This window comes from Buteo buteo, chromosome 1, assembly GCF_964188355.1.
Source record: "Buteo buteo chromosome 1, bButBut1.hap1.1, whole genome shotgun sequence".
In the NCBI taxonomy this organism is placed as follows: Eukaryota; Metazoa; Chordata; class Aves; order Accipitriformes; family Accipitridae; genus Buteo; species Buteo buteo.
The window spans coordinates 31,283,211-31,302,710 of NC_134171.1; the positions used below are offsets into that span (position 1 = coordinate 31,283,211).

General features: G+C 41.5%; 1 protein-coding gene across 1 annotated transcript; it reads left to right on the forward strand.

The window, feature by feature from the left end:
* The first annotated feature begins 11,124 nt into the window (after positions 1–11,124).
* Positions 11,125–19,289, forward strand: EXOC1L (exocyst complex component 1 like). The gene is made up of 3 exons (XM_075026219.1): positions 11,125–11,453; positions 15,126–15,256; positions 17,075–19,289. The coding sequence occupies exons 1-3, from the start codon at positions 11,333–11,335 to the stop codon at positions 17,336–17,338; spliced, it is 516 nt and encodes a 171-aa protein (XP_074882320.1). The 5' UTR covers positions 11,125–11,332; the 3' UTR covers positions 17,339–19,289.
* The last annotated feature ends 211 nt before the right edge of the window (positions 19,290–19,500 follow it).

Here is a 19,500-nt window from a genome sequence, read left to right on the forward strand (position 1 = left end):
ACTTTATCCAGTATTGTTTCCAAGCTATTGGAAAAATTTACCACAAAATGAAAAAAAATTCACAGTATCTAGCTTGGATTGACTAAACAGTGAAATTGAATGAACCTTCTCATCAAAATGACAAATTTGTGGTTATTTTATACTTTATGACCAATGTAAGCGATGTTTTTTTTTCATTAAGACTGCTTCTGTCTTTTCAAGATTGCAAAAACCGTCAGTACTGTGCTGGAATGAAAGATACTGTTTGCTCTTTTTATTCAGTTATCCTTTGGTGAAAACATTTTTAAAGGTGACAAATTTGAACAGTTTTGAGTCTCAAGAGGCAAAGTAGCAGAAAAATGTTATTAATATGCTTAATGCATTGTGGATATAAGTTTTGCCAGGCTTCTGTATCACTCACTCACATGGTGACAGTGTGTAGACTTCACACTACTGCCTCATGATTTAATCATGGCTTTTTATACAATAAAATATTAGCCATTTATTTATAATTTTCATATAATATTTTCCAGTGTCACTTTCCACAGCATATTTTCAACTTCAAAGACCCGTAGTAATTTTCTCTAAAATTTCATTTAGGTAACAACTAATTCAAAAAGTCCATATAAACCAGTGCTTAGTAAAGATTTTTCCATAAACCCAGCTACTTGACTTTCAGTATGTACTGCTTGTGATAGAAGTAGAGGTGCCATTGCCCTGTAGTAGTACAGCACCTGAATTTCCCACTGCCAGTGTAATCAAAATAAGCCTGTGCTTATTCCACGATTTAGTGTATAAATGAGTAAGTGGAAAAGCACAGAACCTCTTCAAGCTTTCATTCTCCAGTAGCTGGACGAGGAGGACCTGAGTTCACCAAACATGGAAAGTCTGCAACACAAGGAGGATTTTTCAGGTGTTATTCTGCATGACTGGCTTTAGGCAACAAATGAGAGGGACATTAGCAAAATTATTAAAGATTTGAATTTGAATGTTAACATACAGCATCAAATGAGACTTGCACACACTAGAGAAAAAAGCTAGAAAACTTGACACAGTTGCTCAAACTAATAAGGCTGACAAGTCTGTATTTATCTATAAGAACTTTAACATAATTGAAATAAATACTAGAGAACTGAGGTAATTAATAATGACCAAATTGGAATTTCAGGCTTCTTACAGGAAAAGAAGGTCTTGTCTGTGAGTATTTTCTAATTTTAATTAATATAGGTGTTTCAATGGAAAGAAAGTAATTATAGCTTAATTAGAATCATAGATTGGTTTGGGTTGGAAAGGACCTTAAAGATCATATAGTAATTAACAACTTCCATGTCGTTGCTAGATGAAACTAGCTGGTTGGGGGTTTTTTAAGACATCTTTTAGCAAAAAAAGGATTCAAAGGTCTTTGCCAAAGAATTCAGAGCTGTGGCTGGAGCTCTTTGGTGTGGTTCCTGAAGGGCAGATCTCTCTGAAGTTCTGTATCTCATCGATCGCAGCAACTTTTCCAACAGCAGTATAAAATATGTTTGGAGCAAAGAATTTCCCCTTAATAATGATTTTACAGATATAGCTACTTCACGCAGTAAATGCTGCAGGTGGAACAGACCTTGCGGTGGACAGGACTTGTGATTTTCTGATTACACAGTCCCAGGCCATCGGTGCATCGCTGATGTGGTTCAGTGCCATCAGCAGTGTCCACGCATGGGCAGATACTGGCCATGCCAAACCAGGTGCAGGGTCCTGGTCTACATGGAGCAAGGATCTTTCTTTGTCATCACATAGTTCTTTACCAAGATGCTAATGGGAAGAAAAACAATTAATGTACTATATGTGTGTCTACAGAAGAAGAGAAAGGGAGACTATGTGTATTGGCTTTGCATGGTGTCCTGGTTTCAGCTGGGATGGAGTTAACTGTCTTCCTAGTAGCTGGTACAGTGCTATGTTTTAAGTTCAGTATGTGAAGAATGTTGATAACACACTGATGTTTTCAGTTGTTGCTCAGTAGTGTTTAGACTATAGTCAAGGATTTTTCAGCTTCTCATGCCCAGCCAGGGCACCTGACCCAAACTGGCCAACGGTGTATTCCATACCATGTGACGTCCCATCTAGTTTAGGAACTGGGAAGGGGGGGCAGGGATTCTCCGCTCGGGGACTGGCTGGGTGTCGGTCGGCGGGTGGTGAGCAATTGCCCTGCGCATCATTTGTACATTTCAATCCTTTTATTACTACTGCTGTCATTTTATTAGTGTTATCATTATCATTATTAGTTTCTTCTTTTCTGTTCTATTAAACCGTTCTTATCTCAACCCACAAGTTTTACTTCTTTTCCTGATTTTCTCCCCCATCCCACCAGGTTGGGGGGAGTGAGTGAGCGGCTGTGTGGTGCTTAGTTGCTGGCTGGGGTTAAACCACGACACATGGCAAGGTTTTGGTAGCGGGGGGGGCGGTTACAGGGGTAGCTTCTGTGAGAAGCCGCTGGAAGCTTCCCCTGTGTTCGAGAGAGAGCCCGTACCAGCCGGCTCTAAGATGGACCCGCCGCCGGCCAAGGACGAGCCAATCAGCAGTAGTGGTAGCACCTCTGTGATAATATATTTAAGAAGGAAAAAAGTTGTGTGGCACACAGAAATGGCAGCTGGAGAGAGGAGTGAGAACATGTAAGAGAAACAACCCTGCAGACCCCAAGGTCAGTGAAGCAGGAGGGGGAGGAGATGCTCCGGGCGCCAGAGCGGAGATTCCTCTGCAGCCCGTGAGGAAGACCATGGTGAGGCAGGCTGTCCCCCTGCAGCCCAGGGAGGTCCACGGTGGAGCAGATCTCCACCTGCGGCCGTGGAGGACCCCACGCCAGAGCAGGTGGGTTCCCGAAGGAGGCTGTGACCCCGTGGGAAGCCCGTGCTGGAGCAGGGTCCTGACAGGACCTGCAGATCTGTGGAGAGGAGCCCACGGAGCAGGTTTTCTGGCAGGACTTGTGACTCTGTGGGGGACCCACACTGGAGCAGTGTGCTCCTGAAGGACTGCACACTGTGGAAAGGACCCATGCTGGAGCAGTTCATGAGGAACTGCAGTCCGTGGGAAGGACCCACATTGGAGAAGTTCATGGAGAACTGTCTCTTGTGGGAGGGACCCCACACTAGAGCAGGGGAAGAGTGTGATGAGTCCTGCCCCTGAGGATGATGAAGCAGCAGAAAATAACGTGTGATGAACTGACCATAAACCCCGTTCCCCATCCCCTTGCGCCACTGCGGCGGGGTGGTAGAGAATCCGGGAGCGAAGTTGTGCCAGGGAAGAAGGGAGGGGTAGAGGGAAGGTGTTCTGAGATTTGGTTTTATTTCTCATTACCTTACTCTGGTTGATTTGTAATAAATTGAGTTAATTTTCCCCAACTTGAGTCTGTTTTGCCCATGATGGTAACTGGTGAGTGATCTCTCCTGTCCTTATCTCGACCCACAAGCCCTTTATTATATTTTCTCTCCCCTGTCCAGCTGAGGAGGAGGAGTGATAGAATGGCTTTGGTAGGCACCTGGCGTCCAGCCAGGGTCAACCCACCACACTATGAAACATAATTGTAGGAGAATGCTAACCATACGTGTAAGTAAGTAACATTAGCCAGCTGAAGAGCATTGCTCAGACAGTCAAGACCTTTCACTACCTTGCTAAGGCAATGAGGAACCGATGATGCAAGTGTAATCCAGGTTATGAACTGAGGCCTGGCAGAGACAAAAAGAAGTTGACACACAATTTTCCCATCTTTGTGCAATATTCTCCAGTTCTAACTCAAAATTCAGACAAGAAAAAAGATGAAGCATCCTGTAGTTTTATTTTGTTGAACTTAAACTAATATGTATTTTTTTTTCCAGTTATGGGGCAAAATGTAAGAATTTAATAAAGACCAAGAAAAAAACATAATGGATCCAAGTTTTCATCACCAAATGTTAAGGAGTTCCCAAGCCAAAAAAGCAGAAGTTTGTCCTGGACACCTACTCTTTCTTTCAAATGCCCTGCATCAAATCATGCTCATTTTATGCACTCAGAGAGCCCTAAGGATGTCAGGTGGGTAAGGCAAACAGGAAGGTATTGCAGTTCTTTAAGTGCTGCAGTTTGGTATGCAAGATGCAAGACTTTATGACCACTATAGAAGTTGTGGCTCTGATTAGGAGCAGACCAGACAAATGAGCTAGACTGGGTTAATCCTGCCTTGAGAAAGGCAAATGACCTACTAGTCTTGTGAATAGTTTCAGCTTTGGGTAGTTTCTTCCATGTCCAGGACTCCAGCTAAAACTGGACAATGCAGAACAGCCATTTGCCTTCATTACAACAAATCCTTCAGGTTCCATGAAGAGGAACCTAGAAACTAGTTTAAGATCAGATCACATAATCTGCAAATGCTGGGTTATTACATTTCAGTTAATTATCCTTATACTGAACCCTGTACTTTATAATTGACTGAAGTTACACTTTGACAGTGCCAGCCACCTTTGAAAGCATTTGGAGATGTGTCCACCATTCCCTTACTAGCTTTTTCCCATGATGAATTAAATTTACTCTCAACATTTTTGTATTTTATTTCTTCTCTAAATGTATTTGACGTTAACCTTTTTGAGTAACTGACAGAGTAAGAACTTACAAAGATCTATATAGAATAAAATGTATTTTAAGCCACACAACTGTCAACTATGTGCTCATCCCCTAAATACAATATCCATACAAATTATGCAGTTGTATAGATTCCCGACTCTTTATGAATTTTTTAAAAATGGATTAGATATCCAGCAGAAGTTTATAGTGTTTTAAGAGTGCTTTGCATCATGTTGATGTATTGATTTTAAATATAAATCCACATTAATCTGAAGTAATTGACTATCTACATTAATAATAATGTTCAATTTTCATGAGGGAAGAGAGTGGTTCTTGTGCCAAGACAAATGAAATTTATTACTAGAGACTACAGAGGTAGAGATGAAAATCATTACTAAAAAGTGTGAAGAGGCTTTTGACAGAGTATCTGTTAAAGTTGCTCTTGGTAACTCTTGAAGAAAAACTGGGTTTATTAAAAAAATTTACAAGCAAGTGAGAACATAAAAGGGCAGTTTGGTTGGCATCACAACCAAATTTACTTCAAATGTAATTATCAAGATACTTCTTGGTTAACATAACTCTCTACTGTGCTTTCCCCCCTGTATTTTTAAAAAGCACACCACCAAGAGTTACTGTTTTAAACACAGCTGTCAAAATCCTGAGCTAAGCTTTCTAAAGCTTCCAGCTGTCAGAAGATTAGCAGTCATTTGTACGCCTAGAAACTCACAGGATTTTTTTAAACATTTTTTACTACTATTTTTTACTTTACTGCTATCTTTAGGGTTTTACCTCCACAAAGAAAACTGTATAACATTGAATGGGTTGTATTTGAATAATGAAGTGCTGAATCCATCATGCCAGGATTTTATGCTGTTAATTAAATGTGGCTCCAATTCATCAATGCATTGTTATGTGCTTTGCTGAATGGGAATCTAAACTCTTATTATATGAGTTAACTTACTTAAGGCCCTATTCTGGTTTTGGCAGGGACAGAGTTAATTTTCTTCATAGTAGCTAGTATGGGGCTGTGTTTTGGATTTCTGCTGAAAATAGTGTTGATAACACAGGGATGTCTTCATTAGTGCTGAGCAGGGCTCACACAGAGCCAAGGCCTTTTGGGCTTCCTCCACCACCCCACCAGGGAGCAGGCTGGGGGGGCACAAGAAGTTGGGAGATGACACAGCTGGGACAGCTGACCCCAACTGACCAAAGGGATATCCCAGACCATATGACGTCATGCTCAGCATATAAAGCTGGGGGAAGGAGAAGGAAGGGGGGACATTGAGGGTGATAGCGTTTGCCTTCCCAAGTCACCGTTACGCGTGATGGAGCCCTGCTTTCCTGGCAATGGCTGAACACCTGCCTGCCGATGGGAAGTGGTGGGTGAATTCCTTGTTTTGCTTTGCTTGCATGCATGGCTTTTGCTTTATCTATTCAACTGTCTTTTATCTCAACCCACGAGTTTTCTCACTTTTACCCTTCCAATTCTCTCCCCCATCCCACTGCAGTGGGGGGGGGGAGTGAGCGAGCGGCTGGGTGGTGCTTAGTTGCCAGCTGGGGTTAAACCATGACAGGCCCTAATTTTTAGCTCATACGTGTGTAAAATTCAACACGTGTAAATTCTTCATAGAAGAATCGGATACTTCCAACTTAGTGTTATGTTTCAAAATATGCTTCTAAATTTTGTCCATAAAACAGCATATGGTTACTATTCAATGAGCATGTATTTTCTGTTGAAAGCTTTGGATGGGATGTTGCCATGGTGTGGCACCATTTAGCCCAATGACGGTCATGATTACATTTTGAGGATGATAAACCAGAATAACTTCAATATAAACTTGACAAATGTGAGCTTCAGTTAGATAAAATCTCAGATACGGTCTTTTATCTCCTTCCTTCCAAGAAAAGAGAACAGTACTACCTTTTCAAACCGAGTAATTACAACATACCATTAGAGAAATCAATCATATTTGGGTTTTAGTGTTCTTTACCAGAACTGACGAGATCTACAAAAACATTTTAACCAACTGATGTCTTCTCCAGCATGTATTTCTATGTGACTATTTTAAAACTGAGTGACTCAAGCCAAACCTCACTGAAGAGCACTTCTGTATGAAACACTGTTGTCTCTGCTGGTTCAAACATTTTTCAGCACAACTTAACTAGGTTTACGCTTCACTGCACAGGGATCTAATTTTATTGGCATAGCTATCAAAACTTGTGAGTAACTAGCCATAACTAGGAGCCAGATCATCTATAAATGTCAGTGGGAAAAGAGACCTGAGAAAAGTAAATCATTAGTAACAAGAGGGAGAAAAACAGGTGGTGAGCATTCAGAATTAGTTTTCTGAAGCCAGCTTTGGAAACCTCTCTACACAGCCAGATCATTGTAGAATGTTTTTCATGATTTCCAGTTTATACTCTAAAATCTCATCTATGACGTTAAAAAAGTGGTCTGGAGCCCTAAAGCTGTGAAGAATACTTACAGACAATAAATTAAGTGTTAACAGAGAAAACCATGCCCAGCTGAAAATTCAAACAGAAACAACGGCTATAGGAAAGTAAAGCTTAATTTAAATAAATTAATAAATTATGTTTTTCAGCCTACAGGGATCCTTTGTGGCTCCAAGAGATTATTCTGAATGTTCCATTTTCCTTCCTTTTATTTCATAACATTGTCAAGCAAGGAGCAACGGGAAAGATGCTTCCAGCAAACACTGCTTTGTAAGAATGTGCTTCTTGCCCAGAATTTGAGAAAGAGATTGAAGGTACATCCTCTGGAAGGCTTCAGCATGCAGAACACAGTGAAGTCTCACCTAAACATGGTGACTGTTCTGCTGTGCCAGTGATGACTACTCTGAAGCCCACGAAAATCAAAGTAAATTTTGTTACTGACTTAATAGGTTTTGGATCAAGCCCGAAGCAATCAGTTCATGTATATACAAATGCACATTAGTATATCCAAAGAAGTATAGGGATCCATCATAAATATTGTTTCTAAAGCTGGTGAATTGTTTTTTCACCAGTGTGACTGAGAAATGATAAAGCTAGAGAGATTTATCCTTTTAGGACCTGCTACTACATCTATTAAAGTTAATGTCCTGGGTACAGTAAGGAAAACTGTATTTGGACATGGGAAAATTTGCAGGGAAAAGACAGGGCACAAAAGCGAACAGAAGTAATTAATATCTAGCAGAAAGGTTTAGGACACTCCCCTGGTGACTACTTCATGATGGAGACTTTTGGTCTTTGTAGACTGCTGTGAGCCTAGGTTGGGGGTTGTGCAGCTTTCACAGTCATCTGTAATTCATCTATCTGGGCAGTTACAGGTAAATCCCAGTTAAATTTGGATTTGAATTTGTTTGTGGCCCAGTTAACAAGGAGTTTATTTTATTCTGGTTTATGTCCATACGACCCACATTCATGGGCAGGATTAGCTGAGGTAGGGATGGCTGGCTGGGGTGTTGGCTGCCAGAATGGGAAGTTGATCCTGGTCCATGGTTAGTGTGTCCTTGCTGGCTGGGTAAATTACTGCCCAACTGTTCACTTAATTTTCTTCCTAGAAGAAAGCACTTTGTGAATCATCCCCAAAACGGAATGGTAATTTCTCCCCACTGTAATCTAGTAAGGGAGAAAAGACTATGAAGAATAGAGTAGATATCAAAAAATTTTTTTCTGGGCATTATCCAGAATCCTACAGGTAGTCCTGATACCAGCTGCACCAAAACTGTCCTGCTACATTCTAACAGAGGATGGGTGAATAAAGAATCAAAAGAATCAAGAGCAATAGTGAATTATGAATTTTTCTGTTTCTTATTACAACATTCAACATTAAAGTCACCATTCTACCTTTCTACCTCTACACTCAAAGGCATTGTTTAATGTAGCATTTGAGAATGCATTAAAGGATATTGCAGAAGTAATTTAATCTCTATAACACTTTTTGAAATATAATTTGATTGAAGAGGAGGAATGAAGAAAATAGTTACATCACAGGACAGGATATTCTGAGCACTATCTGCATACACACAGCTCAGAAACAAATCCAGAGCAGAGGAATCTTTTACCAAAGTCTGTATTATTTTTTTTTCCAGACAGCTGCATCTAATGGGTAGAAGTGTTTAAATTATTATATGTTATCAAAAACTTTTGCTTCTTTTCCAAAAGATTTCTAAATATGAAAATGGTAATTTATCTGTGCCTGTGCTTTAAGAGTACATGGTTTGGGACATAATATGCAGATATTTATGAATGTGTTTGCCATGAGCCTCACACTTACCCAGCATGTACAACAGCTGCTCAAGTCAGCATGCAGGCAATGCTCTTTCCGTACAGTGAAATCTAAGTAGGCATGGACAGAAGAAGGTAGGAGGTAGAGGAGCAGCTGTACGTTCATTAGTACTGCTCAGGTAGCAGCTACACGACCCTAAAGCCCCACCTAAAGCCCAGTCATGGCTTTGAATGTAAAGCTCTGATAACGTACAACTTTCTACTAGCCATGTACTACTGACCAGAGTGGCACAATATTAATGTGCAAGAATATATGAAAATTCAAAAAGCTGAAGAGTATTAATATATCAAACCTCAACACACTCTTGTGAAAACTGAGGCAGAATAACTCACAGTTTGATCAAATTGTGAAAAATAAAAATCTAACTCAAGAAAGACCACAGCTACACACTGCTCTTGTCTCAGCTCCCTCACTTCCAAGATGCCAGTGATGCTTCACTCACCATCTAGGCAGTTTCTCCAGTACCAGCTGCATATTTCACAAGGGAAAAACTGATGGAAAATTCTTCCAGAGCTGAAGGTATTTTTCTGAGGGTATTTTGGTCTGTATATTTGTTGCTTCACAACTGCAAAAAAATATTCAAGCATCGGAGATGCAACGGGAGCTACGGACTGGCTGAGTCAGAATCAGCTTCCTAATGTGGACCCTGGCACTGAGTACAAACACGGAAACCTCCAACCACGACACTGCTAACATTGGTGGTGGGGAACTGAAGTCTGGGGCTTGGGCCTTGACAATTCTGCCCCAGGCTGGCAGAAAAAGAGGGACGGCAAACTGCAAGCCAGTTCGTACATCAGTCCCATATTCAAGGCATGGCCAGGTCATCAAGGTTGTGGGTGGGCATTGGGGCATCCCTGAGCGTCAGCTGTCCGGCAGAAGGTCTCCATACCAAGGCACTTTGTGACGTGCAGCTGTCTCGGTTTGGAAGTGAGCATCGTGCTCTTTTCCTAAACTAAACCGTTAAAGGTCAGAGAAGAAACTTGTCCCTAAGCCCTGTACTAATCAAATATATCCAAACCCTGAAGCTTAGCGTAACTTTACTCTCCTAAAGGAGGGATGAAAATTAATCTATAGATTTAAGAATCACGACTGTGTTTCCAAACACACAGGACCAAAAGGAGGGAGAATAAATCAAAAACTTATGGTTTCTTTTCAATCTGTTTCCCACTCATCTAGCCAATATGCTTAGTGTCTGTAGCAGAGGATGATTCTCTCTAATTTTACATCAGCATCATTTTACTTGATTCCATTTTGCTTCACATCAGCAAAGCACCATGTAGACCTATGACACTAAGTTATTCTAATAATATTGTCAAAAAATTATTATTTTTTTGAATCCTCAGATTTTTTTTACCTCACCTTCTAAATCTTCACTTTAGCACTCAGTTTTATTTTAAGGTTAGATTCCTTTCTTAGCTACATTGAGAGTGTAAGAATGAAAAACCCAGTAAGGTATTTAGACATAATAAGCCTGAGCACAAGAATTGGAAGAGAACACCCAACTTCTATAAGCAGCCAGAAATGAGTCCAAAGGGAAAACTCTAACACAGGCCGCTGCAGATACTGAAATGAGAAGAGTACTTGCCCCCAGGAACTCGACCCGCGCACCTGCCGAGTGGTGGGAACAACCGCAGTTTCTGCACATACACACTCCTGCCCGATGTAAAAGGCCCCTGACGAACACACACGTACTGAGGACGGCAGTCTCCTCGGGTCCTTGGCTGCACCTGCCCTCTGAGGACTCCTGTTGCACGGAGGTGAGTTCACCTTCTGTTTATGGGGAGCGGCACAGAGGTAATTTTCCCCTTACCCCTATCAGCAGCCGTAAAGCTATTAGTGTAGTAGGAGAACTAACAGCCACGAGGCTATCCAACTCCTTTTCTAAATTCTACCGGCTCTTTTTATCTACTGCTAGAAAGAACTGCACTGATCGACAGCTTCTTTTTTGGTAACCTGCCTTTAGTGCTACTACTGTGCGTCTTTCCCGGCCCGTTCTCTCCTCCTCCGGCGGGGAGGCAGCCCGGGCGGGGGCCCCGACGGCACCTCCGCCCCGCCACGGCCGCCGGCACCTCGATCGGGCCTCGCCCGGTCCCGCCACCGGTCCTGGTCCCGGCGCCGGCGGGGCAGCGGAGCCAGCAGCGGCCCTCTGCCACCGGAGCGTCCCGCGGGGGGAGGCCCCGGCCCCGGCCGGCAGAGAGAGGGCGGGCACGCGTGGGGCGGGGAGCTCGGCGGCCCGGCCTCTCCCCGCGCCCGCGGCCCGAGCCTTAAGGGCGGCCGGCCCCGGCGGCGCAGGGGGCCGGCCGGGAGGGAGCGGGGCCCCGCCGGGGGCCGCTGCTGGCGATGCCTCCCCCGCGGCCGGGGCCCCCGCGCCGCCCGGGGGCAGCCTCCGCCGCGGTGCCCGGCGGGCGCCCGGCGCGGCGCGGCGGCCGCTGCGGGGCGCGGGGGGCCGGTACCCGCCGCTGAGCCAGCCCCGCGGGGCGGCGGGGGGGGGCCATGTCCTCGCTGGTGAAGGAGGACCTGGCCAAGAGGCTCTTCGGCCCCCGGCGGCAGAGCCTGCGCGAGTTCATCGAGGTGGAGGGCTCGGGCGCCGAGCGCTGCTACCTGTGCGCCGCAGGTACCGGGGCTGCCCGCGGGCGGGAGGGGTCGGCGCCTGGGCGTGCGCGGGTGGGGGGGCGAGGGGAGGTGGGCCGGGGCGCGGGGGTGCGCAAGGGAGCGGGACCGGGGCAGCGGAGAGCGGAGCGGGGAGCGGAGCGGAGCGGCTGCAGCCCCGGTGCCGCCCCGCCGCTCCGGCAGCGCCCCAGCACGGCCCGCAGCCCGGCTCGCTGTCCCCGGGCTGCTAGCAGCCTTCGGAAAACGGCGTGATCTCCCCTCTCGCGTTCATACGGGCTGGAGCTCTGCGCTCAGGGGAGACCCGCGGCGCTTCCAAGGCGACGGCGGAAAGCGTTCGGGACGCGGCAGCGCTGCGGGCGCCTCAGCCGCTTTTAAAAGAGCACTGCCTTTACCGGGGCTCTAACCGGGGTTCCACAGGAAAGCGTAACAGTACGTGAACGTTGCAGGAACCGGTGGTGAGTTTTAGAGCGTTTGCACGGTCCCATGTCCTGCATGCTGTCCCAGTTACCGTGGGAACAATAAGCTAGACTTGTGGTTTAAATAAACGCGCGTTTGAGTTAGTAATTGGCACGAACTGTGAGTAAAACAAGATTGCTGACGGCGGTAAACTTAATTATCTGGCTCGTTACTAAATCTGATTTCAGGTGTAACTGTTTCATAATGGGTTTAGAACAAAGTTTCAGAAAAGCTCCTTTGTTTATTTTACAACACCGAAAGATGCTCAAAAAGAGAAATGCTCTTGTCAGTAAGCAGTTAGGTGGGAGGGAATGCTTCTTCCAGTCTGTTTCCTCTTCGGGTTCAAAATACATGTAACGGGTAGAAATAATCTATATACTTGAGACATAGATTGGGTTAACACCCAATATGGGATGGTGTCAACCGTATTCTGTGACCATTATCTTTCTAAACATCTGAAGTCTCTAGAATATTCAAGTTGTTTTACAGATTACTGGAAATACTGAGCAAGCTATGTTCCCTGCACCTATGTAGTTTTAGTAGAACAGGCTCTGTATTTTAGAACCGTAAAAATAGTTTTAAGAAATGGATTCCTGAACATCACAGAGCTTCTAAATGTACGGAAATTCCAACCTGATTCATAGTTTACAAAACTATCCAGTAGGAGTATCTTTACTTGCATGTGGAAGATCTAAACAGTTCACTGTTGTGAAACATCCAAAGAGGAAAAATAACATTATGCACCTTTGAAATCTTTACTGAAAATTTCTTTTTAAGGTAGAGGAGAACAAGCCATTAAAGAAAGCCTCTAATCGGATTAACTGACTGGAAGTCTCTGAGGACATAAAAGAAAATTTATGTAGAGTACTAAGAGTGGGATCTCTTCAGTACCCAATATTAAACTCTCTTAATACATTCAGGCATAGTCAAGTAAGTGGTGAGTAGAGTGGAAATCTGATTCTGAAAGATGGGTTGCATCCAGCTGCCAGCAGCTACTGTAATCTGCTGTGATTCTGTAGGAGCAAAACACATTATCTAAAATCTTATCCCTGCAATGCAACCTCAGTATATTCCTGCTGATTTCAAATGACCATAACAGAAAAAAAAAAAAATCAGTCAAACTATAGGCAAAACTTTAGAGGTCCATGCCTTTTGAAATCTATATTACAACAAAATCTTGGTGTGGGTAACTGAACAATCTTATTTTTGTGCCATACATCCAACATTATTTCCCCTCCTTTTCACAATAACAAGTCCCAGTTCTTAGGTGAAGGCAATAGTGTCCTTTCACTAAATGCTTTATAAACCCTGGAAGAACATACAGCTGAAATGTAACCACATTCAGGGATTTTCACAACCCTGTATTGGTATGCCTGAGAAGAACAGTAAGGATAACATTGCATTATCCAACAGAGACTCTGAAAAAGGTGTTCAGTCCATGGAAGACCTTAAGAAATAGTGTGCTCTATGAAGGCATTGCCACAGCAGTGCCTTCCCCGAGAAAAGCTTTTAGAGTTTAATAGGATGACATGGTAGATCTGAGTTCATGTTCTATGTAAGAAATTAAATTTTGACTCTGTTAACTGAGTGCAAGAACAAGCATTATCTAAAATGCAGGAAAAGAAAGATTTTTTTTTTTTTTTTAGTTGAAAATAGTCTGTCCAAGTTACACCACTGGGCAGGACACGCTCCTGGTTTTGTTATTCCTAACACATTTGTGCTCTGTCCTTACATCATAAGATTTCTACTCCTGCATGAGGGGTAGAGGAGTGGCAGTGTGGGGGACCTGGGGGCCACTAGGACATCCCCTTGTATTTCTGACAGGACTAGGGGCTTGAGCTTGTTTCCTTTTGTTTGAACTCTGAGAGAGACAACATATTCCCTCACAAGCAGGCAAGCAAACAAACAAAATGGGAGAAACTGAAAGTATGAAGAGAACTTTCGAAGATTAGCCTACTAGATTTGCTTGCAAATGAAAACCATTGTAAATTCTCTACAGAAGATAATACAGTGGTGGTCCTTTGGTTAAAAATCATTGAGCAACTATGACTGATAGGACCAGAAAAGAAAGCAAAAGTGATTTGTATTCCTCAGGCAGGGAAGCTATAGGCTGAGACAAATTATAATCAATTTATATATTCTCCACTGTTTTTCTTTGCAATGGGAAGGAGGCGTATCTCCAACATATATCCTTTGTTTGTCTTTATTTAATAACCGTTTTCTTATAAACAGGTGAGACATAAGAGATGTTTTATCGGGAATAAGATAAAATTAAAATTAGTCAAGTTTCAAAATGAGTTTTCAAAAATTCAGGCAGTGTTTAGAAACAAAAGAATTTTGCTCCTGCATCTGTAGCCTTGTGCTATGAAGTCAAAATGCTCCTGCCGGGAGCTAGGTGACATCTTGCCCTTACCTTAGGCTACCGGATGGCTTGGGGAAGTGGCTGCCCTGCAGCCATCATGCTGGATGTGCAGGAGATTGCTCAGGCTCAGGTGTTTTTCACACTCATTGTGTGTTACAGAAATCTAGTCTCCTATGCAGCACTCAATGTAATCAATTAATAATGGTAGTTATTGCAAAGAGTGTCTTTGTACTCTTTTTACTCTCATTTCCTGCCTAAGTCAGAAAAATAGTAATTTCTACAAAGATAGCCTTGGGCAACTTGAAGCTTTAAGAAATATTTTTTATATTATTTTTGTGAAGTGGCCTACTTACATATTTTAGAGGGAAATAAGAGTTTTGCTTTAAAAAACTGATGGCTTCATAAGAGAACTTCATCCACAGAATGAAAAGTATAGCACAAGTCATGTAAATACAGAGCCTTGGTAGCAGTTTTGCAATTTTCTGACTCCAGCACCCCAAAAGATTGCCCCTCAAAGTAAGTAGGATAAGTGGATTATCCATACAGATCCAGAATTAGGCTTTCATTGCACTGCTAGTGAATTCAGATGAAAGGCTTTTGCACAGACAAGGTTCTCTTTTCACAGGACAGGTAAGGTAAAGCCTAAATCGACCAAAAGCTGACAAGTTTCATAGACTGAGAACATGGTGCTATTCCTACTACCAGGGTGAAATAAAACTATTAAGTCCAGTACAGCTCTATACAGCCCTGCCCATCATCATTTAGGTTATCATCTAAAATGCAGTTTGTTTAAGTCTTTTATTATTGGAACTTTTGGGAAGTACTTCCTTGCATATCTAAACTATGTTTTTCTTGCAGTGACTAAAAGTGAAGAAGTAGAAATATGTATGGTTAAACACTTGCGAGTAGATCGAGAGGAGAAATATGAAATAGTTGAAAAGTGGTTTTTGAAAGATCTGGAGATGATTGATGGAAAAGAAGCAGATACTGTAAGTGTTATGTATTATTAAATACATATATTAGACTATCCTTCTGTTGCAATTTGGGATACAAGTATTAAAATGCAATTAAAATGCATTATCTGAAAAAGAAAGCTATGTAAAAAAACCAAAATAAATCAAACCTCCAAGGAATTTTGGGTTTATCGCATGTGAGAGGCTCCGTATTGCATTTGCACTGTTGCAGGGGTGGGAGGAAGGAGAGATTTTCTTCTTTGTTGTTATCTTCTTCATCTCTCTGGTTGAGATTTGAGGGACAAACTGGATATTTTCTAATTTGTTCATCATGACTGGGAATAAAAGTTGTCTACCTGCAGCTCCCAGTGTAAACTGCCATTAATCCCATAGATTTTAATGTGTACTTGAAAACGAAATTTCATTAAATACTTTTACGGAGAACATGTCTCATTTGAATGTATGAACCTGTTCTCTGTGTGACAACATCTCGCAAGTGCATTGACTGGTGTACCAGTGCACAACGTTGAACCTCTTTCACATAGCTTAAATTCACATTACTTGGATCAATTAAATATTTGTGTATTTGTGTGTGCAAATATGAAACAGCTTTGGCTAGATCTGGCTGGCTTGCTGCTAAAAAAGTCCTAATCTCTCAGATACAACTTCAGAAGGGTAAAATGAAGCTGCAGTAGCACAATACAGAACACCAAAAGCAGAATTAAATCCTATTTTACAAAAGCTAGAAGAACATGCTGAGGAGAATATCTTACTGCATGTGTAAGAAGACATTTGTTGTCCGTGCATAATAAATGTAGTCCAGGAAAATATGACTTTTTTTCCCTTTGAAAGTGCTTTCAAATGAATATAAAATAGAATTCAGATTACATTATCCTAGTGAAAGAGAAATCAAGAGCCCATTAGAAAGGTTTCAGAGCCTTGCTCCAAGGAAAATGACAAACTGTAGTTGTTCTCCTGTCCTGTGCACAGTGCCCTCAAGTCTAAAACTAGGAACCCGGGAGATGGAGGAGGTAAGCTCAGGTTCAGAGTATCCCTGCACCCTGTAAGCTCTTTAGGCCAGAGGGGAAAAAGAGCCAAAACTAATAATACTTTACGTCCCCTCTGCAAGTTATCTTGCTTCTGGAGATGTTCCTGTCCCTTCCCCAGCCAAGGCAGCCAGAGGATTTCCTTATCACTTGCATGCATGAATTTACTTTAGGTTTTTTTCTGAAGTATTGTGCTAAAATATCCTTCAGGGATGATTCAGCCTTCCACAACTGAGATGATCAAAATCTGTCTCATTTTTGGTTAAAAGCCTAAATGAACCTCAAACTCATAATTACAGGGTAATTAACACTGCTATAAATATTCCTAATAGTTATTCATATCCATAGAATTTAACAGAACTTAGCTGCTGCTAGGATTAATTATGCCAAAGAGCCAGAAAGCACACAGAATTACAATTTAGGCAGGAAGGGCAATCAATATTCTTCTTCTGACAGGCATATATAGTTATAGTCCAAGACAAATGCTTTTCACATAGTGTGTTTTAGGCAACATGACAAATTGGTTCATTTCAAAACAAGCTTGTATAATCCCAATAAAGTGCAGCATATTGCTCGGGCAAACTGAAAACTCAGACAAAACTCCTAATAGCAAAGAATAGCAGCTAATTATAAACTGCGACTTTGTAAAGTTTTAAAAGACCCTTTTGTATGAATAGAAATATGCAAAGTCCTTTCAAGTCCATCAAACTGAGAAAAAGCCCTGAAGGTAGCTGGGCAGAGAACAACAGATTGCCGTTCTAACATCCGTAATGCATGTAATAATTTCGTTCTCTCTGTTTTTTTTTAGGATAATCCATATTTTGATATGCACTTCCACAAAGTCTACAATCTGGAAGCGTATAGCTGTGCATCTAAATATACCTTTGCTCGAACACTAAATAAACTGAATGAAACGTACCTTAAGAAGGACTTGAAGATTGTGAACTTTGATGAGACCTACCTAAATGATGATTCAATCTGGTCGTCCAACAATAGGGATTGCTTAGTACTTATGAGGATATGCTTCTATGCTTCCAACCTTTTATGTCTCTCCCTGTGTCCTTTGTCCTAAAGATGTATTTTCTAATGTTAAGGTGACTGGTTGACTTTCACTGACCAGCATTTCATAAATCATCTGATCAAAAAGATAGTGATATGCAGTATCTGCTTTTTAATTTTACATACAAGTAAAAAATGGAACATACTTTTTACATAAACAATTGACCATTCATTTATATATATGTGAGGGCCTCACTCTGGCAAATACTTACAAATATATGGGACTTTCAACATAGGACCAGTAATTCTCATGGTCACTGGTGACTGCTTAAGTAGAGCTCAGCATTTGCTTTTGCTTATATGTTCACGGACGTATAAATTATCTTTCATTAATAGCTGGAAATATTTTTAAAGCATTAGGAGCATTAACAGTTAATTTTTATACTCTGGAAGTAGAAAAAAGAAAGCAAACAAATGAGTTCTGTATGAGAATGATGCACATTTCCGTTTTAACACCGTTAAAGAGATCACACCTACATCAATACAGGTATCAAACCCTCATCCTGATGAATAGGAGTTTTGCATTCAGGTACCGTGGGACCAACTTTTCACCTATGCAGTTATAATTATTTTTCCCTCAGAACATCTAGTACTCCCTTTGGCCTTTCCATTATTTGTGGTACTATCTTAGAAACAGAAAATGAATGTTCTTAAGCAGAATCGCTTTATTTATCAGACCTTTCAGAACTTTTTTCTTTTATATCATTAACATCTTCTTTCATGCACTTTACAGTTTATGTATATGAACAGGCCCAGTTAGGGAACAAAAACTTTGTTTATGTCTCTTCTCTACCTCTGGACCAAGAGTTAACAAAATACTATGTAAACAGTAGTTGTTGACTATTACAATTACTTTGTAAACAAGTGATATACTTTTCAAAATTCATAGAATTATGAGAATAATTTTCACCAGTTTCTAGCTGCGTGTTAGCATATTCAGTACACTACATAAATGCATATTAGTACTTAGAGTTACATTTAACATGGTGTGGAGTCTACTGAGTGGTTTGGAAGATCTCACCCTTAACAAAAAATAACATCTGGACTTGTGACAGCATTATATTACAGTGGAAACAGAGAATGAATTAAAGCTGTATTGACCACGAGCTGAAGAGGAACAATGTTGACAATAAGAAGCATAGTGATACTGCCCAATGTCAGTCAGCTGAGCTAGCTGGCTGCTCTTCCCATAGTCAATAGAGAAAGAAATGCCAACCCAGAAGGTGATTCGGAGAAGCTTCTGGTCAGAACGTCCTGCAGGAGAAAACTTGCTTTCCCTTTTGGCAGCCAAGAGACTACAGGGAGACTAGCTGTGGACTGAACCAGCTACGTACCTAAAGCTGACCAATGTAAATAGCTCCTAGGAAATACAAGCTGGTTACTGCCCTCTCTCCATACCTGCCATCTGTAAAATGGGATAGTTGTGCAAAGGTACTGTGATTTGTGCTTCACTGTTGTCTTTCACATGAACTCACACCTTTGAAAACATTTGTATAAACGTACTTTGGATTCAAAATTGAAATAACATCAAATAAGAGAATATATTTGAAAAACTGTATAAAATGTACAGCTTTCTACTTTACTTTTTAAATGTTATCCTATTGCTTGTATGTAAGAAAGGCCATATCTTTGATTAGCTAATCTTCAGAAGCTATATATTTATTCTAGGCATATGTTGTAAATTACATTCATTCTAACCCAAATCTTAGTAATTATGTGTATCTTGACAGTTGTGAAGGCAGTTTTATGTGGGTAACACAAATCTTCTCAAATTTGTAAGGACTTAAGTCTTATGTTTGCCCCCTAAATACTGGTAGAGGGAAGGACTGTATTTATAGTAATTGTTATGAAATGCAGTCGTTCTTTTCAGAATGTCTTTGGGATAATCCAGTGCAAGTACCTGTGTTGTAACATTTGATCCATAGCCACAAGAAGTATTTGCCCAACATCCAGGTTCCACAAAACCATCTTCAGTAGCAAATATAATTCAGACTACTGTTATCTATGATACATTGTCTTGTTTGGGCTATGTATTAATTGTAGAGGTCACAATGTTTTCTGTAATGTTTACAAACTCTTTGCTTAATAGGCACAAGGAAATATCTTCTGGGTGAAAAAGGTCCCATCATTCATCTTGTAACTGTAGTAAAAACACAGAACCTCTAATAATAAGCA